General features: G+C 38.2%; 3 protein-coding genes and 1 long non-coding RNA gene across 13 annotated transcripts; 3 read left to right on the top strand and 1 right to left on the bottom strand.

Annotated features, from left to right (window-relative positions):
• Positions 1 to 526: 526 nt before the first annotated feature.
• LOC108874148 (uncharacterized) lies at positions 527 to 19577 on the top strand. 10 transcript variants are annotated; one of them, XM_051075457.1, is made up of 16 exons: positions 527 to 779; positions 874 to 1002; positions 1110 to 1303; positions 2403 to 2514; positions 2622 to 2750; positions 3160 to 3353; positions 5350 to 5391; positions 5578 to 5668; positions 5761 to 5793; positions 6003 to 6035; positions 6191 to 6226; positions 6337 to 6372; positions 6464 to 6573; positions 18921 to 19040; positions 19147 to 19255; positions 19495 to 19577. In XM_051075457.1, the coding sequence occupies exons 1-16, from the start codon at positions 578 to 580 to the stop codon at positions 19560 to 19562; spliced, it is 1638 nt and encodes a 545-aa protein (XP_050931414.1). In that variant the 5' UTR covers positions 527 to 577; the 3' UTR covers positions 19563 to 19577. The 10 variants fall into 10 exon arrangements, with proteins under 10 accessions (XP_050931414.1, XP_050931413.1, XP_050931415.1 ...); XM_051075456.1 differs by lacking the exon at positions 18921 to 19040 and adding an exon at positions 6748 to 6867; XM_051075458.1 differs by lacking the exons at positions 18921 to 19040; positions 19147 to 19255 and adding exons at positions 6748 to 6867; positions 6974 to 7082.
• LOC127143235 (uncharacterized) lies at positions 1311 to 5203 on the bottom strand. The gene is made up of 2 exons (XR_007814518.1): positions 3838 to 5203; positions 1311 to 1787 (listed from the first exon to the last, which is right to left on the bottom strand). It is a non-coding gene; the product is annotated as an uncharacterized LOC127143235 (long non-coding RNA).
• On the top strand, positions 9643 to 11163 carry LOC108874145 (cerebellin-2). The gene is made up of 3 exons (XM_018662552.2): positions 9643 to 9885; positions 10050 to 10181; positions 10519 to 11163. The coding sequence occupies exons 1-3, from the start codon at positions 9678 to 9680 to the stop codon at positions 10794 to 10796; spliced, it is 618 nt and encodes a 205-aa protein (XP_018518068.1). The 5' UTR covers positions 9643 to 9677; the 3' UTR covers positions 10797 to 11163.
• Positions 12099 to 15675, top strand: LOC108874142 (cerebellin-1). The gene is made up of 4 exons (XM_018662548.2): positions 12099 to 14058; positions 14122 to 14249; positions 14428 to 14559; positions 14816 to 15675. Exons 1-4 carry the CDS (start codon positions 13859 to 13861, stop codon positions 15094 to 15096), a joined length of 741 nt encoding a protein of 246 aa, XP_018518064.1. The 5' UTR covers positions 12099 to 13858; the 3' UTR covers positions 15097 to 15675.
• Positions 19578 to 21363: the final 1786 nt, after the last annotated feature.

Here is a 21363-nt window from a genome sequence, read left to right as displayed (position 1 = left end):
TTGTTTTTATTTCACAAATCACATACTGTAAATACGTCTTTCACTTTAGTAATGTATGACATCCAGTGCTTCTTAAAAACATAGTATGAAAAATACTAACATTTGTTGATAAAACTGCACAGACAGGCATGATCCATAGTCCAAGTATAAAGATGCAGCTTCAGGGCACGTTAGAGGTTTGCACACATCAGTCATCTTTGTAAACCACAGGGTTTTTTATTTGAATAAACCTGTAAAAGATGCACTCAAAGCAAATAAATGGCTGCGTTCATCTTATGGTGGTGCTGGCTGAGCTTACACGCTCCTCTTCAGTGACACCCAGATTCACTTTTACATATTCGAATGCTGCACACATTAGCGCTGCCAGTGCAAACACAGTCAGAGTAAACTTGTGAAAGACAAGAAAAAACAAAAAACAAACACAAGGTGAACTTTCTCCTCTGCCGGTAACTCACAGGAAATGTGTTTATAAAGGACAAACAGTCAAACAAATTACACAAGTAAATTATTGATAAACTCAGATAAAAGTGGTGAAAGCAAGTGAACGAATTAAACACAGAATCATTGATACTAGAAGATGTTTCTCTTCATTTGTTTGTTCATTCTTCTCTGCTGCGACCTGAATTTAGGCCAGTTTGAGACTGACTCACAAAGTGAACCTGTCTGCCCCGATTCCTGCGTTCTCCAGAAAGAGTTAGATGCAGTGAAAGAAAAACTGGGAGCCATGGAAAATATGCTGAGAGACAGTCAAAGCCAGATCACGGAGCTGAAAAATCAAGGTAGACTGAATATTTGAAAGATTTAAGAAACTATCAAGTGTTTGTTTTTCAAAAAATGTATATGTTTGTAATCTCTCTCTTTTTTTGTACACAGCCAGTGTGAAGGTGATATTCAGTGCAGCAGCAGGGGGAACTGGAACCATTGGACCCTTCAACACAGACACAACTTTAATCTACAAAACAGTTATTACAAACATTGGCAACGCTTACAGTCAAACCACAGGTAAAGACGTCATCGATGGGCTGATCAGTGTGTATAGAATAATTCTTTTTAATTCATTGGGGCTTAGAAAACAAATGGCACTGTAAAACACCCTGTTATTTCCACAGGTGTCTTCACTGCACCTGTAGCAGGTGTTTATTACTTCAGCATCTTCTACCATGCTGGAGGAGAACATGAGGGAAAGCTGCTGTTGTACAAGAACAATGACCTGATGGTGATGACCCATGATCACAAATCAGACTCTGACACAGCTGATAACGGGGGAAACACAGTGTTTCTGCAGCTGCAGCAAGGAGACCAGGTGTATGTCCGGTTGCCTGCAAACACACATGTCTGGGGACATGACCACCATACAACCTTCAGTGGGTTTTTGGTCACACAAATGTAAAAAAAAAAAAAAAAAATCATGAACTTTGAAATGATTGATCCCTTTGTTTGGAGAAAGAATCAGTAACCACAGAGACATGTTCAACTGTTAGAAGTTAACACCAGATTCAATATAAAGGTGCTGTTCTCACTATTGTTCAGAAATAAATGATGTGTCAAAAGCTTAACAATGCCTTGTTTAAGTTTTGTTTAAGAGCTGCACAACATCCACTGTGAAGCAGACAAACTGGTGCTGATGTCAGCTGTGACACTGTAAACAATTTTATATGATTATTATTATAGAAATGATCAATTATCAGAACAAATAATCATCTAAGATCTATTTGAATATACTGGGGGCATTTGAGATGCTGATGATATGTGATTAAAGAATACAAACATTTACAGATACCTCTCACCTGCACACAGACAGGCATCATCTGTGGTCCTGGTGTAAAATAACATGCAGCCTCAGAGCACATCAGAGGTTTGCACACACTGGTAAACACTGGCATACACTTCAGACTATTAAACGCCTGTGTTCATCTTACAGTGGTGTTGGTTGAGCTTACACACTCCTCTTCAGTGACACCCAGATTCACTTTCACGTATTTGACTGATGCACACCTCAGAGCTGTCAGTGCAAACACAGTCAGAGTAAACTTTATTGTCTCCAGAGAGACAAAATAAAAACTTTGACAGATACCCAATTTACCCAGAGTTAATAACAACAATTTTGAAGGGATTAAACTTAAAGATAAAACAAACACAAGGTGAACTTTCTCCTCTGCCGGTAACTCACAGGAAACGTGTTTATAAGAACAAACAGTCAAACAAATTACACAAGTAAATTATTGATAAACTCAGATAAAAGTGGTGAAAGCAAGTGAACGAATTAAACACCGAATCATTGACACTAGAAGATGTTTCTCTTCATTTGTTTGTTCATTCTTCTCTGCTGCGACCTGAATTTAGGCCAGTTTGAGAATGACTCACAAAGTGAACCTGTCTGCCCCGATTCCTGCTTTCTCCAGAAAGAGTTAGATGCCATGAAAGAAAAACTGGGAGCCATGGAAAATATGCTGAGAGACAGTCAAACCAGGGTAATCAACAGCGAAAACCAGATCACAGAGCTGAAAAATCAAGGTGGACTGAATATTTGAAAGATTTAAGAAACTATTTACCAGGTAAAATGTAAACTACATTTTTACAAATAAACATGTTTGTACATCAATCTCTTTTTTTGTACACAGCCAGTGTGAAGGTGATATTCAGTGCAGCAGCAGGGGGAAATGGAACCATTGGACCCTTCAACACAGACACAACTTTAATCTACAAAACAGTTATTACAAACATTGGCAACGCTTACAGTCAAGCCACAGGTAAAGACGTCATTAAGGACACACACAGGTTTAGTTTGAGCATGAGAAGAACAGTGCCTGTCCATAATCTAACAGTGTAGAAAAAAATACAGAAGTAATGTATCATTACTAATATTATTCTTAACCAATATCTATATATCTGTTACATATATTAACTGTCTAATAAATAAATGTTACATGTTAAAGAATATATATCATTTTGCTTTATTTTACAGGCTCATAAAAGTTAGATATATATCAATATACATTTCTTGGATACTTCACTTTAATTTCATTTGGGTCATGAAAACACACAGCGCTCTGTAAATATGTTGTATTAGTGTTTGTACTTTCTCATTCAACTGAATTGAAAAGAAGAATGTGTGTGAGTTGTTTAAAGGCGAGCACCAACACCCTGTTATTTCCACAGGTGTCTTCACTGCATCTGTAGCAGGTGTTTATTACTTCAGCATCTTCTACCATGCTGGAGGAGAACATGAGGGAAAGCTGCTGTTGTACAAGAACAATGACCTGATGGTGATGACCCATGATCACAAATCAGACTCTGACACAGCTGATAACGGGGGAAACACAGTGTTTCTGCAGCTGCAGCAAGGAGACCAGGTGTATGTTCGGTTGCCTGCAAACACACATGTCTGGGGACATGACCACCTTACAACCTTCAGTGGGTTTTTGGTCACACAAATGTAAAAAAAAAAAAAAAAAATCATGAACTTTGAAATGATTGATCCCTTTGTTTGGAGAAAGAATCAGTAACCACAGAGACATGTTCAACTGTTAGAAGTTAACACCAGATTCAATATAAAGGTGCTGTTCTCACTATTGTTCAGAAATAAATGATGTGTCAAAAGCTTAACAATGCCTTGTTTAAGTTTTGTTTAAGAGCTGCACAACATCCACTGTGAAGCAGACAAACTGGTGCTGATGTCAGCTGTGACACTGTAAACAATTTTATATGATTATTATTATAGAAATGATCAATTATCAGAACAAATAATCATCTAAGATCTATTTGAATATACTGGGGGCATTTGAGATGCAGATGATATGTGATTAAAGAATACAAACATTTACAGATACCTCTCACCTGCACACAGACAGGCATCATCTGTGGTCCTGGTGTACAAACACAGGGTAAACTTTCTTGTCTCCAGAGAGAAAAGAAAAAAAGTGCGACTAAAACCCAACAAACTTAACCCATGTTAGAGAAAGGGGACGACTACACCACCTGACCATAACCCACCAGACTGGCTTTATCTAGATGATAGTGTTTGCCGAGTCTAGTGTGGCAAACATGGATCAGATATCTATTACCAAATATTGATAGACTCCTCTTTTACTTCTTCTGAATTTAAAGGACACACAGCAACAGTTTTCATTTACATATGCTCATATATACACACACAATAAATAATGCTATGAAATCACGTAAAATAGTCAAACTTACATTTAGAGCAATGAACTGTGTAGCTTTTTTTTTTTTTTTTTTTTTTTTTTAAGAATTGTCAAAGAATTTAGTCAAAGGTCTCCAGAATAAAATCCCACTGTGAGTCTACAAAACTACCAAACTGTACCATCAGTTCTTGTGTACATTTAAGTACAAAGACACAAGTGTGATGGAGACTCTTTATAATCCTACTGACTCTGGCTCTGCACTTTTGGTGTGTCAGTCCTGCAGGTTGGGGAGTGCACATGCTTTGCTACGCTCAGTCAAGCACACTATAGTAGAGTAGTTCCCATACCAATTGCTGGTGCCCCTTTTTAGGACGCTTTCCACAGAATCAGTGAAGGTCTGAATTTCTTGAGGTGGTAAAGTCGTTCCCCTGGTCTTTCTAGTAAAGATGTCTGAGTGTGTAGACTCCAGACAGTTCACCAGGTGAGGGAAACCCTTTTGGAGGAATGGTTTTCCACCACCCAAAAAGAATAGTTGTGTTGTTGACGTATGCCAGGGACCACTGAAGCTGCTCTGACGGATCATGGTCTTCCAACACTTTATATTTTAGAGATACACATTGTTTTAATTTGTCATCGATCTTATCAAGAAGCTGTATTCCTGAAGGTAAATATAATATGTAATGCCTCTTCTGTCTGTGTAATTCAATAATATCAATGTTCCTGAAACTAGATGGGTGGAAACTGTTTGGAAATAGATATCTGATCCATTTTTGTGACACTAGACTCAGCAAATAGTATCACCAGACAAATACAGAAATGAACCCCTCAGGCGTGTTATGACCAGCAGACGTGACTCTGTCACATGATGTTACAGAAACATATGAATCGTATTTTTATTGCATTGATCGTGTTATTAAAAACAAAACAAAATACTTGCACTGTGCCTCCTCTGATCAGCCACAGCATTAAAACAAATTATTGTTTTTAATGTTGTGGCTGATTAGTGTATATATACACATATGTAAAAATATTTACATCATTTTACTTGATTTAACAAATTAAAAGTCAGTTTTATTTATGTTATATTTCTATTATTAAATTAGATTTTCATTTACTTTTCAGTTACTCATTTTGCTTTTAATGTTGTGTGCGTGTATGAAATTGATCTTGTGTAATCATGTGTATTTTCTGTGTGTATTGGCAGCGTGTGTGTCCTCAGTTCCTGGTTTTGTGGCAGGATGGCAAGGTAAGCAACTGTATATATGAGCGAGACTTTGTCCTGTTCGACACCTCGGGGTGACAGGTGAGAAGGAAGAAGAGAAGATAATTCTGCATCAGGTTTGCAGTGAGCACTTATTATTTTCTGTCCTTTCGTTGATGCATTGACTTCCTGTAGAAGTCTCACTAATAAATCTGTTTCTCTTTACTGAAGGTCATCATCCTAAACATCAGCTTCACCATGAAGATGCTGGCTGTGTCTCTCCTTGTTGGTGCCATGATAGCACTGACTGCAAGTACTGAAGGTAAGAGAGATGAGACACAGATAGACAGTGAGAGACTGAGTCTATTTTGTTGTGCACAAGCATCAAAAGTCATTCACTGTTGTGTCAAACAGCTCCGCCAGAAGCAGAACCAACAGTTCCAGAGGGTGAGAGCATTTTTCCTCATTACGTGTTGTTTACTGTAATATTCACTGTTAATACTGTTACTAACACCAACATACTGTTTTTCTTTATTATTACTTTTTTCTGTCATTCATTATTTTCCTTCTCTGTGTGCTTCAGTATCATAAATGTACTTTTCATGTCAACAAAGCAAATTGTCTTAAAGTGTGTTTAACTGTCCATCTCTACACAGAGGAACCTGGAACTGAACTGTCAGTTCAGGAAGGTGAGCACAACGAGATGTTAATATTATGCGAGTATTATGTAAAATAATTATGTTCACTGTTAAATCATTTGATAGATCAACACATTACATTGCAATGATGACAGTTTTCGTTATTGTTTTATCAACTGTCTCTGTGACTCGTGTCTCTTTGAAAGAAGACGAACCTGGGACAAACTCAACAGCTGAAGAAAGTGAGTGCACTTTTCTACTGATTTCTAACTTTGCTGATGATGATGCCCTCTTGCATCGAGGTAGAAATCATATGCATGACTAGGCAATTCAAACTGTGCTGCTGTTCCAGATGCAGCGGACAAAGTTCCAAGAGATGCAGAGAAAGGTCAGTAGATGGCTTTTTCTTGTTTTGTTTTTTTTTTTCCATTTAGCATTCATCTTGAATTCAACATCCTCTCATCACTGTTTGATTTCAGGAGAACATCATGCTGTCAAGAGGTCCACGTATTGTCCCTGTGGTTGGTCTCAGTGCGGACTTCGCTGTTTCCGCTATATTTCAGGAAGAGCGAACTGGGTTACAGCTCAGGTAATCAGGATGATCTGAGTGTACTAGAGCAGGGAAGTGAGATCCAATCACAGGTGGTCGGTGGAGACTCATTCTAATGCCTGTGACTTGACTTACTTAGAGGATATATTATATCAGGTGATGTCTTTGTCCTTGGCCCCTCTGCTCTCTGACTGACTGGTTTCTCTCCTGCAGAGAGTCTGTCAGAGACTGGGTGGGAGCTTAGCATCTCTGCACAGTGTGTATGAGGAACGTTGGGTTCAGCGTTTGACAGGCAACCAAGTAGCGTGGATCGGCGGCTCTGATGCACAACGGGTAAATTACTTATTAAGGCCTGGCAGTTATTTAATAAAAAAATCTTTTTTTTCTTTTTGTTCCCCTTTTTAACTCACGCAGCACTGTTTTTTATTTTGACTTCAAGGAGGGTTATTGGTTTTGGATTGATGGCACACGTTTCAACTATGCCAACTGGTGTCGTGGGGAGCCTAACAACTTGCATAGACAGCACTGCTTACGAATGAACTGGGGAGGTAAATGACAAGACAACATTTACTCATGAAACATAATGTCTGTGTGTAATAAATGATTAAAGGCAAATTAAAATAGGATTGTAACTTTAAAGATCTGGAAAAGAAAGTTTTACTCAGTCAAATATAGGTTGTCAAATCATTTAGTAATTAGCAAAATTACTGGTTGTACATGTTTATTTAATAAAACGTGTTTTTGTTTGTGACATGCTGACTGTCTCCTTCATCTTTGCTAATCACAGCTAGAAACTGCTGGGATGATGGGCACTGCCACGTCCACCATGGATTTGTTTGTGCCAGGAGACGCTGATGATTCCCAGGGAAGAACACAGAGGCATGAAGTTAAAGCACAAACAAACTCATCTGTCTGTGTGTCATCAGTCTCATATATAACATGAAAGCTTTGTATCTCAAATCAGATCTTTATTTCTTTGCCATTGCTGTAAAACTACTCAAGGGAAGAAGCGAAAAGTGACGTAAAGGGGAGCTGCCTCTTAGGCCTTGTGTCTTAACAGAGCAGATTGAATGGGTATGAAAAGAATGCTTTTAGCACAACTTTATTCTGCAGAGTGATTGGTCTTTCTTGTATCATGCATAATTAAAAAGGCTCAAGCAATAAAACAAGCTGGTTTGTGAGTTTATGTACTACCTTACTTGGTATAAATGTGGGTATCATTAATGCTACTCAAACAACCCCATGTAAACTGCCCTGTTGAGCACTATTTGGTTTTGCTTGATAGGCCAAAAAAAAAAAAAAAAAAAAAAAAAAAAAAATTAGAGAATTAAAGCAACAAAATTTAACTTTGTCAAGCAACAGTGCCCTCTGCAGTCATGAGTTATAATTAATTCTGTTGGGTTCAAGACCGGAGCTCTGACTGTGTAGTCCCATTGAACTGAAACATGGTGGCTTCAAGAGCCACATCAAACCATTTTTAATTCTTGATATTTTTCAAGTTTCCCCATTGAATTTTGGAAAAGAACAATGGTCTTTAATGACTTCCAAGTCTTTTTAACTGATCTACAACAGTTCAGTGTTACTTTTGAACATGCTCCGCCTGATTCAGGCGGTTTAAGACACACTATCCTCTCTCGTGTAGACCACTTGTGCATACCAATTTGGCAGCAATGGTGGCACAGCTCCAAATGTCTTAGGTTTTGCCTAATAAAGTGTATATAGTACATATAGTGCAGCATGTTGAAGTTCAAGTAATAAAGGCCCCCGTACCATGAGCTTTTCTAAATAATAACTGGGTCATTTTAAGGCCTAAAAATCAACAAGCCTTAACCACAGTTTTATTTTAGTGTGATCAAAGTTGAAGTTTAATCAATGCCAGACTCCACGTCTCTTTCAGCTTATAGCAGTTAAAACCTGCAACATTTTAGAAAGCTTGTCGGCACATTTAGCATTAATTTGGGGATGTGTTTCTGGTGTATCTGTTTTTAGTCTCAGCTCAACGCCTGAAAGAATTAAAGAACAAATGGATAAATGAAGTGCTGGTGGATGGTGGGCATACAAAGAACACGTTTGAGCGGTCAGTGTTAATGTTGAAACCACCAGCTGCTCTATCAGAGGTCAGCATAGTGGAAAAAATGATGTTAGAGCACCCAACCGATGACCATATTTGGTCAAGGAGGACAGTACATGACTTTTCACGTGAAGTGAAATCTTGTGACCTTGCATTAAACTTGTGGTTCATTGATCTTTTTAGAAAATGATGCAAATGGAATAACAAAGTCCATATTTACTTTGTTGAAATATGGTACAAACTAATCAAATACTACAAAATGAATGATCCTTAAAAATGCATGTTAATTCAGTTAAATTCCAGCATTTTTCTGAGGACCAAACGTACAGCAGGAATAAAAGTATTCTAACCTCTTGTACTGTAAATTCAACAATGGCTGAAACTTATCACCACCCTCTTCTTCCCACAGGTAACTTCACTGCACCTGTTGCAGGTGTTTATTACTTTACTGTCCTCCATCATGCTGGAGGAGATCACGGGACAGAGCTGGGTTTCTATAAAAACAGCTGGCGCGAAACGGCCCATAATGGAGAAAACGCAGCGTTCCTGCAGCTGCAGCGAGGAGACAAGGTGTGTGGGTGCACACTCACATGTTTGGGGATCCAACTACCACACGACTTTCAGTGGTTTTTCAGCTTAGACAGAATGCAATTAGTTCTGCTGTAAATTCACAGAAACAAATAAAAAATGAGTCCTTATTGTTAAGTTACTGCTTCATTCATAAGGCTGACAGCTTCATTGTGCTTTGCTTTGCAAATGATGATGAAAAAACTCTGACATTTAATAACTAGACAATAAACTTAAATAGATCAAAAAATTGTGGATAATTAGAAAAAGTAACAAGTATTTATTTAAGTATTTTGTGTAATTTTTGAATAAAACAGCAGCTGACATCTCTTTGACGGTTGACTGAGCCAACGGAATTTCACAATTGCACACTGGTTCTTTTGCAACAAGAAAACAAAGCCAAAAGCCAAACAAGATGTTAAACATTTATAAACTGTGGTAAAACAGTATAAAAACAGCCAGAGGGATCATACCAAGACATTAGGAGACTTAATCGAGTTGGAAGATGAATTTTAACAGTTGCAAATTGTTTGCATTGCTGTTCTGTGGCCTGACTTTGGCACAGGTAGATACTGGAGCTACAACTGATGATGCACAGTTGTCCTCCTCTTCTGACACGTCAACTATCATGAGAGAATTCAGAGAAAAACTTCAAGCGATGGAAACCAGACTGGTAGGCAGTGAAAACCAGATTCTGGAACTGAAGACTAAAGGTGAGGTGAAACTAAAGAGATTTTGATGGACAAGTCATAATTCACATGGTTGTAAGCGGTGTTAAGTTGGTAAAATGCGTTTTAGCTGATGATCAAGAACTCTTGTTCTTTAATTGGAGGAATATTTACAGAGTGATGTTACGAGAATGAATTGTCTTTCACAGAAAGCACCAAGGTGATATTCAGCGCAGAGGCAGGAAGAGGAGATGCATCCATTGGACCCTTCAACACAGACACAACTGTAATCTACAAAAAAGTGATCACCAACATTGGTAATGCCTACAGTCAATCCACAGGTAAGACCCAGTCTCCTGCAAACATGTTTAACTTCTTTTTGAACTGAGACTCTCAGTGTTAGTGACAATGATTCAGCCAATAAAGTGAGATATAGATCTCATTAGTGTTTGCATGTGTGTAGTGTAGTTTCTTGTGAGTCAATTTAGTTAATTGCAATGAATAAATAAGTAAAAATGAATACATGAATAAAATATTTAAAAATGAATGACCTGTGGATTTTTGAGTGTGTGCACAAGTGAGTTATTTGTAACAATTATCTGGTTTTAAAAAACTAAATGGTCAGTGGTCATTTGTAATAAATAAAATAATATGTCTAACTCCCTGTTATGTTCACAGGTATCTTTGCTGCTCCTGTGGCAGGTGTTTATTATTTTAGCATCTTCTATCATGCTTCAGGATCACATGGATCGATGCTGCGACTGTTTAAAAACAGTGAGGAGATTGTCATAGCACATGATTTCCAGTCAGACAGTGACAGAGCTGATAATGGAGCAAATGCAGTGTTCCTGCAGCTGCAGCATGGAGACCAGGTGTATGTGCAGTTGGCTGCAAACAGTCATATTTGGGGAGCTAGCCACAGTACTTTCAGTGGTTATTTGGTCGGTCAAATATGAGAATCAATACATTACATCTCTGTTAAAGGAAGGAAATAACTTTCAATTAAGTAAAAGACAGAAGTCATTGTATTTGGTAACAGGACAGCTATAAAGATGAAAACCTATGTTGGAAATTTTGGTGTGTTTAACGACACAGGTCTCAGCAGCCAGTTCTTCAGTTAGCGCCACCTGCCTGTACAAGCACTGATTCAGGCTAATCTGTTCACTGAAGATTTGTTTGTACATGAACTGTGTGCCACCATATTGTAACAGTCTGTTGTAAGATCTTTCAAATACCACCATCAGACAGAACCATTTTCACACTGATCCCAGATTTGTCACAACTGTAAAACAAATCCAAATTAAAAAACTTCTGTGCCTTTGACTGACTTGTTTCTTTACTGCAATTTTATTCAGAATAACTTACTTCTGCTTTGCTCCTGCTCTCATGTTATTTGTGTTTGTATTTGGCTTTTATTACTTTTTGGCTTTGGACATCATTCTAATTGTTGTCTTTGACTTATATAAAGAACTTTGAATTGCTTCAGTGTTTAAGTCTTGATCTACAGTCCAGCATTACTTTGACCTTGCAGGGCCTGATTCTGGCAGTTTAAGCTGCTATCACTGAATTACGCACTGGTAAATACTTGGCTAACCAACAGGTTGAAATATGAGAAGTGGTTCAGTATCTCACATGAAGTGAAACCTCTGACCTTGCATTAAGCTTTCACTATGAGAGGGAAAATGGTTTGTGTCTCATTGAGGTCTGCATAAGGTTTTGAACACACATACAATATGATTTTGTGGTTCTGTGGTTCAATGTTCTTTGTTTTAGAAAGTGACAAATAAAAGACCAAAGACCAAAAAATATAGTACAAACTCAAACAATTACAAAATGAATTATATGTAAAAAGTCCACCTTCATTTAGTTCAGTTAAACTCCAGCATTTCTCCTCAGGGCCAAACCTACAGCATGACATTTAGTTCAACAAATGAGAATAAAATACAGGAACTCCATAGAGGAGTTAAATAGAGCAGTGTTTTGCTTTATCTAGAAGCAACAGTGGTAGCATTCAGTGCAGCATCAGATGGTAATAAAGCCATTGGACCCTTCAACATAGATACAACTTTAATCTACAAAACGCTGAAAACAAACGTTGGCAGTGCCTACAATAAACACACAGGTAAGTACAATACTGGCATTTTTAAAGTCTGTTATTTCCAAATATATAAGGAAAAAGAATAGTGCAGCTGAATGTAAATTCATTTCTTTCTTCTTATATTTTGTGATGAATTTAAATGTAGTGGCCTCGTACTTTGGTCAACATGATGAACATAATGGCCTTGGGTGCAAATACAAATGTTTGGGGAAATAACGTTGTTACCACCTTCAGCGGTTTTCTGCTCAGACAAGTTTAAGAGACAGTGAATGACGATATGTTTCATTTGTCACTATAATTACAATTTTAACAGATCTGAAATTAGTGAGTATTTAGAGTATTTAAAATGCAATATGTTTATTTTAATTCATTTCAAATCGAAAGACCTTTTTTTTTTTTTACAGTAAAATTCAGTAGGATTGTCCACAAGGTGTAACTTTTTAGATTTCTTTAAAGCGCTTATAGGAGGCTGCAACTTAGATCAGAATTAAAAAGCAGTTCATCTGTGAGCTTAGTTTCTCTTCTGCTTTTCAAGTACAACTTAAAGCTCTGTTTTGTCTCATCATCAATACCTTTTTTGAAAACCTCCTCTGTATTAGTCCTTGTGCACACTGTATTTTGCATTTTGAATGTGTCTTCTGTTGAAACTAAAATGTGAGTGCAAGTGGTGTAAAGTCTCCTTGGCCTGCTATTGTTATTAAACCAATTCAATTTCCCAATCCATCAAATGCATGAATGTAAATGGAACATAAATTTGTTTCTACCCATGACTCAGGCCTCTGCATGGCAGGTTACAGACAGACCACTACAGATACATAGGTGTCTTAGTTCAGACAGAAAACAGCGCCCTCTGCTGTGCCAAACCAGTGTGGTGAAGCAGTGCAGGAAATCTACTTCAGTTCTCACCTTGATGGCAAGACAGGTTCACTTAAAGTTTGTTCCAGCTTTGGGGGAGACTGAGGCTGTTGGATCGTGGAGCTGCTGTAACATCTGATGGTAGTCACATTTAAAGTCTAAAATGTTGAGTAATTCGGTGGTGACTTGGTTACTGATCAAAGAGCTCGTTGTAGAACAGACAAAAGGTGCCGTCAGTGATCAGGACCTAAGATGGTGGTCAGTGCATTGATCAGTCCAACAGTGAAATGTACAGAAAACATTACGTCTGTTTCTGCTGTTGGGATATTTGGTACAGAGTCAGATGGTCACAATAATTATATATGATTGTGTCGAACCCCCCAACTTCTACTCCCATTATCATGCACAACTTTACCTTAAAACACTGGTTCATGACAGAATCTTAAAAGCTAATGTCAGGTTTTCAGTCAAGTTTAATGTGGGTGTTAATGTCCAGATGATGAATTCTTATGTTCATGAATCATTTGTGCCACCATAGTGTCAAACACTGAATATCCACCAAGAAACTGGCAGATTGCCATGAAATGTTCTGAGTTCAATCATGTTCCCCAGAGGATGAACCCTTTCTTGTATCTTCGAGTTTGGATACAAGATCACTCAAAAACTATGAGGTGAATTTTCATGTGTGTGTGTGTGTGTGTGTGTGTGTGTGTACATACATGGCTGCAAACGTGTTTATCCCAAAACCTTTTCATTAGACCAGAGATGCATTCATTAACATTAACGTGCCATGTTGTTGAAAGGTGCTGTACAAATAAGTTTGCCTTGTCCTTTTATGGTCAAAAAAATCATTGTCAGTCTTTGGGCCTGACACTAACAATCGGTTTTCCAGTTAATGTATCATCACTTCCTTATTGCTCATCAATTGAGTTGGATAACAGATACTTCATGATAAGATAAAGTTCCATGTTAGATGGGATGTTAAAAATTAACAGTTCTTTAACAAAAACATCATAAGACATCAGTCAGAGTTTAGAAGACAGAGACACTGAATCAACGTGGAAGATGAATTTGACCATGTTATGGTTTGTTTTGCTGCTCTGTGGCTTGATTTCAGCCCAGGATGATGGTACTGCTACTGTAACAGAAAATCCTAATGAAATACAGTCATGCTCTCCTGACATGTGTGATCTCCTGGTGGAGTTTGGTGCCATGAGAGAAAAACTCAGAGCAATGGAAACCAGGCTAGAAGACAGCGAAACCAGGCTGAGGAACAGTGAAAATAGGCTGAGGAACAGTGAAACCAGGCTGAATGAGAGTGAAACCAGGCTGAGGAACAGTGAAACCAGGCTGAGGAACAGTGAAACCAGGCTGAGGAACAGTGAAACCAGGCTGAACGAGAGTGAAACCAGGCTGAGGAACAGTGAAAACCAGATTCTGGAGCTGAGGAACAAAGGTGGGGTGAAATTTAAGTGAGACTGAAAGGCAAGTCATAATTCACATGGTTGGTAGAGGTGTTTAGCCAGTAAAATGTGTTTCAGCTGACGGTAAAGAAGTCATGTTCTTGATCTTTTATGTGAGAACTCTGAAAACATTTACAGAGTGATGTTATGACAATGATTCTTCTTACACAGAAGGAACCAAGGTGATATTCAGTGCAGTAGTAGGTAGAGGAGATAAAGCCATTGGACCCTTCAACACAGACATAACTCTAATCTACAGAAGAGTGATCACAAACATTGGTAATGCCTACAGTCAATCCACAGGTAAGTGCAATGGTGCAATATTAAGACAATAAATTAAGAAATTAATAAGAGTCATGAGTGTGTGTGTAGTTATTTGTTGGGACAGTTTTATTAATTGCAATGAATGAAGGTATTGACCTGTAAGTTTGTAGTGTGTGAGTGTGTGTGTGTGAGTTAAAGGTGACAGAATTATCAATTTAAAAAAGATTTAAAAAGGGCTGAAGACTGCTGATGATTTTTGAAAATGAATGTGACCAACACCGTGTTATTTCCACAGGTATCTTCACTGCACCTGTTGCAGGTGTTTATTATTTTAACATCTTCTATCATGCTGGACGAGCACATGCGTCAGGGCTGCATCTGTATAAAAACAGCCAGGTGATGGTCATGACAGGTCATCAGCAGTCAGACAATGACAAACCAGATAATGGAGGAAATGCAGTGTTTCTGCAGCTTCAGCGAGGAGACCAGGTTTATGTGCGCTTGGTTGCAAATGCATATGTTTGGGGATCTGACTATGATACAACATTCAATGGTTTTTTGGTCACTCAGATTTGAGATTCAATACACGGTTTCCATTTTACATGACAATAACTTTGCATATCACAGCAAACAGAATTCAGTTTTTATTTAGATTACTCTCAGTGCTTAAAGCAAGAAAATAACTTTCAATTAAATGAAGGCAATACAGAAGTCCTTGTATTTGGCAACAGCAGGGAGGAACTAACATCATTGCTTTGCTTGACTCAACACAAGAAATTTTGGTCATTTAATGACACAGATCTGAGCCTCAGCAGCCAGTTCTTCAGTTCAGCATAAAGCTAGCCCATACACAGCACTGATTTCAGAATAGTCAGTTCACATTTGTTTGTACATGAAGTGAACACCTCTATGTTGCAACAGTCTCTCATGTGATCTCTCAAATAAGACAACTTCAGAACAATGAGAGCTCTGCTGAGCTGAGCACAAAACTCCTGTTCTTACACTTTCTCTCTGGCTTCCAGTTACTTATGAAAGATTATAAAGTTCTGTTGCTGGAATTGCCTTTGTGTTTAAAAGGTATCATATAAATAAAGCTGCTTCATCTTGTTTATTCATTCCTGCTTGAAGATTAATAATAAAATCATTTCATGAATACATTTGTTTCCATTATTATCTAACACCCGATGAAACAGAAGGTTGTTATGAACAGGAGCTGCTCCTCTAACAGCAGGAACTTGGCAGCTGTCTTATCTTGCTCCTGCTCAATTGACCCGTGACTCTCCCAAATGATCTGATGCTTCCAGAGAACTCTGGCCCTCAGGGTTATTCCAGGGAAAAATAGACTTACAGTAATAATGGCCAGAAGCTGGAGATGAAAGCAAATGGAGTGGAAGTGTTGGTGGTGGTTGTGTGTTGTCAGCATAGCAATGATTTACAAGTTTGTGACATTGGATTGCCATTAAACTCATAAAAATAATGATCTTTATCAAATGTAGTTCTGATATCCTCATTCCTTTCCCAGAACTAAGTCACATGTTAAAAATTGACCAGTTCTTAAACATAAAAACAGCCAGAGAGATCATAGAGCTGAGGAGAGTGAGCGTTCTTGATTCAACTTTAAGATGAAATTTGCCTTTAAAAAAATAAAAGAATAAATAATGTGTTACCGTTTGGCTCAAAGACCCAGGACAGTGTTAATGCTACTGATGCTGCCAGTACAGAAATAATTAGTCAGACACAGTTTGGTGTCATGGAGGAAAAACTCTGAGCTTTTGAAACCAAGAGAGTAAAATCAGACTAAACGATAGTGAATCTCCATCAAATCTCTCAACATCTACTACTCAGATTAGTACAGATGTTCATGGTGTTGAATGTATCCTGCTGGCTTTGGTCATCCTCTGACTAAGCAGCAAATAATCACATTGTGTTTGAAAGCCCCATTAGTCTTGTTTTGACAGAAACAGACACAAGTTTACACTGACATTCCCAACTACCACAGCTGTAATTTGTTTTGCATTAATTAGCATACATTAGTATGCTAACAAGTTAAACAGTGAACATATAGTATGGTATGGAAATGAAAGAAGCAGTGATTAATAAGTTGAAGTAAGAATTGCATGAATGTAAATGTAAATTTGTGTTTCTACCCATGATTCAGGCCTCTGCATGGCAGGTTACAGAGAGGCCACAAAAAACAGTCTTATTTTAGAGCAGAAAACAGCGCCCCCTGCTGTGCTAAGCCAGTATAACGCAGCAGTGCAGGAGATCCTTTATATTAAATAGGACATTTAATATAAAGGCAAATCAAACTGCTTCTGTTAAAATGTAATAAAAGAAACATGACCGATGGTCAGTTGCAACAACAAAAGTAATGTCAAACAATGGTTTATTTTTATCAACATCATGAAAAAGAAATACAAAGAATATTTCCATTAAATGACATCAAACAGGAATATACAGTCCCTACGCATGTGTAATAAGCAGTAACACCAGCACATCTAAAAATCACAACCTTTGCAGTATTCATAGTTCAGTTCTTCTTCACATGATGAACGTGTTAGAGAAATGGTTGTGGTGACAAAAATGGACTGAAAAAACAGAACTGAGCAGAGGTGAACAAAAGTGTCAAACACACACACACATTAATAGTAACCACTAGTCAATACTATTTTTGAAATGAAAACAATCAATTAACCTGATTCAGTTGTGTCCAAACAATTCTGAGGAAAGATGTAACAGAAGGAATGTGTGGCTCAACAAAAAACAAAAAGACATTCATTTAGCTAAGCCTGATAGCAAGTTTACATACCAAAGAATAATAAACCTGGGAGCTGGAATCAAGTGTGCACTGACCCTCCAAACATTCAGGTTACCCTAAGCATGAGACACAGGGGACACTGCCTGGATTTTGGTTCTTGTAATTCTCATAATGGACAGGGAGGCAGCGATTTCCAACCTTATTACACGCCACAGTCACTCTCTGCTCGACAGTTTTTACATCAACAGAACAACCTTTGTCATGTTTAATATATGAATTGACATCATATATCACCATGGCTGACTTGCTGATGCACAAGTTACCTTTGTTCAGGCGCAGGCCTGATTTGCTGCAAATCTGCTTGACTTGTTCCTCATCACCAGCTTTAATGAAGGACTGCATTGGAGCTCTGCCACAGAGTTGGTGCTGCACTAAATACCTGTATAATGAGGTCAATATTTCACTGCATAGTATTGACATTGTCCAACTATTATCTTATTATTACTTTTGTTTTGAGGAATTATACACTACAGAACAAAGCTTTACCTACAAATTACATTTACTGTATCTGCTGCAGATTAAAAATGAGAAATAAAAAACACAGCTGCTGCTGTTGAACCCTCTGTGTTGTAGACTAACTGCCAGGTTATTCACTATATTGTAATTTGTTTATACAGAAAACCCATTTAATAGGTGCATCCAAAATGTAAACATAGTACTGATGTAGGATTAAGAAGAATTGCACTAAATAAAAATTTTGCTTATATTTCCTGACTCTGTGAGAAAGTGCACTCGTAGGCAGCTATGTGTGAAACCGTCTCTGCAACAGCAGGATTGGTCACTGTGGGTGACACCAAATACAACAACATGCTAAGGCACTTGACGGTTTGTACAAAAACTGAACTGTCAGTTCAGGAAGGTGAGCACAACAAGATGTTAATATTATGCGAGTATTATGTAAAATAATTATGTTCACTGTTAAATCATTTGATAGATCAACACATTACATTGCAATGATGACAGTTTTCGTTATTGTTTTATCAACTGTCTCTGTGACTCGTGTCTCTTTGAAAGAAGACGAACCTGGGACAAACTCAACAGCTGAAGAAAGTGAGTGCACTTTTCTACTGATTTCTAACTTTGCTGATGATGATGCCCTCTTGCATCGAGGTAGAAATCATATGCATGACTAGGCAATTCAAACTGTGCTGCTGTTCCAGATGCAGCGGACAAAGTTCCAAGAGATGCAGAGAAAGGTCAGTAGATGGCTTTTTCTTGTTTTTTTTTTTTTTTTTTTTTCCATTTAGCATTCATCTTGAATGGAGATTCAACATCCTCTCATCACTGTTTGATTTCAGGAGAACATCATGCTGTCAAGAGGTCCACGTATTGACCCTGTGGTTGGTCTCGGTGCGGACTTCGCTGTTTCCGCTATATTTCAGGAAGAGCGAACTGGGTTACAGCTCAGGTAATCAGGATGATCTGAGTGTACTAGAGCAGGGAAGTGAGATCCAATCACAGGTGGTCGGTGGAGACTCATTCTAATGCCTGTGACTTGACTTACTTAGAGGATATATTATATCAGGTGATGTCTTTGTCCTTGGCCCCTCTGCTCTCTGACTGACTGGTTTCTCTCCTGCAGAGAGTCTGTCAGAGACTGGGTGGGAGCTTAGCATCTCTGCACAGTGTGTATGAGGAACGTTGGGTTCAGCGTTTGACAGGCAACCAAGTAGCGTGGATCGGCGGCTCTGATGCACAACGGGTAAATTACTTATTAAGGCCTGGCAGTTATTTAATAAAAAAATCTTTTTTTTCTTTTTGTTCCCCTTTTTAACTCACGCAGCACTGTTTTTTATTTTGACTTCAAGGAGGGTTATTGGTTTTGGATTGATGGCACACGTTTCAACTATGCCAACTGGTGTCGTGGGGAGCCTAACAACTTGCATAGACAGCACTGCTTACGAATGAACTGGGGAGGTAAATGACAAGACAACATTTACTCATGAAACATAATGTCTGTGTGTAATAAATGATTAAAGGCAAATTAAAATAGGATTGTAACTTTAAAGATCTGGAAAAGAAAGTTTTACTCAGTCAAATATAGGTTGTCAAATCATTTAGTAATTAGCAAAATTACTGGTTGTACATGTTTATTTAATAAAACGTGTTTTTGTTTGTGACATGCTGACTGTCTCCTTCATCTTTGCTAATCACAGCTAGAAACTGCTGGGATGATGGGCACTGCCACGTCCACCATGGATTTGTTTGTGCCAGGAGACGCTGATGATTCCCAGGGAAGAACACAGAGGCATGAAGTTAAAGCACAAACAAACTCATCTGTCTGTGTGTCATCAGTCTCATATATAACATGAAAGCTTTGTATCTCAAATCAGATCTTTATTTCTTTGCCATTGCTGTAAAACTACTCAAGGGAAGAAGCGAAAAGTGACGTAAAGGGGAGCTGCCTCTTAGGCCTTGTGTCTTAACAGAGCAGATTGAATGGGTATGAAAAGAATGCTTTTAGCACAACTTTATTCTGCGGAGTGATTGGTCTTTCTTGTATCATGCATAATTAAAAAGGCTCAAGCAATAAAACAAGCTGGTTTGTGAGTTTATGTACTACCTTACTTGGTATAAATGTGGGTATCATTAATGCTACTCAAACAACCCCATGTAAACTGCCCTGTTGAGCACTATTTGGTTTTGCTTGATAGGCCAAAAAAAAAAAAAAAAAAAAAAAAAATTAGAGAATTAAAGCAACAAAATTTAACTTTGTCAAGCAACAGTGCCCTCTGCAGTCATGAGTTATAATTAATTCTGTTGGGTTCAAGACCGGAGCTCTGACTGTGTAGTCCCATTGAACTGAAACATGGTGGCTTCAAGAGCCACATCAAACCATTTTTAATTCTTGATATTTTTCAAGTTTCCCCATTGAATTTTGGAAAAGAACAATGGTCTTTAATGACTTCCAAGTCTTTTTAACGGATCTACAACAGTTCAGTGTTACTTTTGAACATGCTCCGCCTGATTCAGGCGGTTTAAGACACACTATCCTCTCTCGTGTAGACCACTTGTGCATACCAATTTGGCAGCAATGGTGGCACAGCTCCAAATGTCTTAGGTTTTGCCTAATAAAGTGTATATAGTACATATAGTGCAGCATGTTGAAGTTCAAGTAATAAAGGCCCCCGTACCATGAGCTTTTCTAAATAATAACTGGGTCATTTTAAGGCCTAAAAATCAACAAGCCTTAACCACAGTTTTATTTTAGTGTGATCAAAGTTGAAGTTTAATCAATGCCAGACTCCACGTCTCTTTCAGCTTATAGCAGTTAAAACCTGCAACATTTTAGAAAGCTTGTCGGCACATTTAGCATTAATTTGGGGATGTGTTTCTGGTGTATCTGTTTTTAGTCTCAGCTCAACGCCTGAAAGAATTAAAGAACAAATGGATAAATGAAGTGCTGGTGGATGGTGGGCATACAAAGAACACGTTTGAGCGGTCAGTGTTAATGTTGAAACCACCAGCTGCTCTATCAGAGGTCAGCATAGTGGAAAAAATGATGTTAGAGCACCCAACCGATGACCATATTTGGTCAAGGAGGACAGTACATGACTTTTCACGTGAAGTGAAATCTTGTGACCTTGCATTAAACTTGTGGTTCATTGATCTTTTTAGAAAATGATGCAAATGGAATAACAAAGTCCATATTTACTTTGTTGAAATATGGTACAAACTAATCAAATACTACAAAATGAATGATCCTTAAAAATGCATGTTAATTCAGTTAAATTCCAGCATTTTTCTGAGGACCAAACGTACAGCAGGAATAAAAGTATTCTAACCTCTTGTACTGTAAATTCAACAATGGCTGAAACTTATCACCACCCTCTTCTTCCCACAGGTAACTTCACTGCACCTGTTGCAGGTGTTTATTACTTTACTGTCCTCCATCATGCTGGAGGAGATCACGGGACAGAGCTGGGTTTCTATAAAAACAGCTGGCGCGAAACGGCCCATAATGGAGAAAACGCAGCGTTCCTGCAGCTGCAGCGAGGAGACAAGGTGTGTGGGTGCACACTCAC

Source organism: Lates calcarifer, linkage group LG14 (assembly GCF_001640805.2).
Source record: "Lates calcarifer isolate ASB-BC8 linkage group LG14, TLL_Latcal_v3, whole genome shotgun sequence".
Lineage (NCBI taxonomy): Eukaryota > Metazoa > Chordata > Actinopteri > Centropomidae > Lates > Lates calcarifer.
Note: the sequence above shows the minus strand (reverse complement) of the source record. Positions and strands in the feature narration are given on the sequence as shown.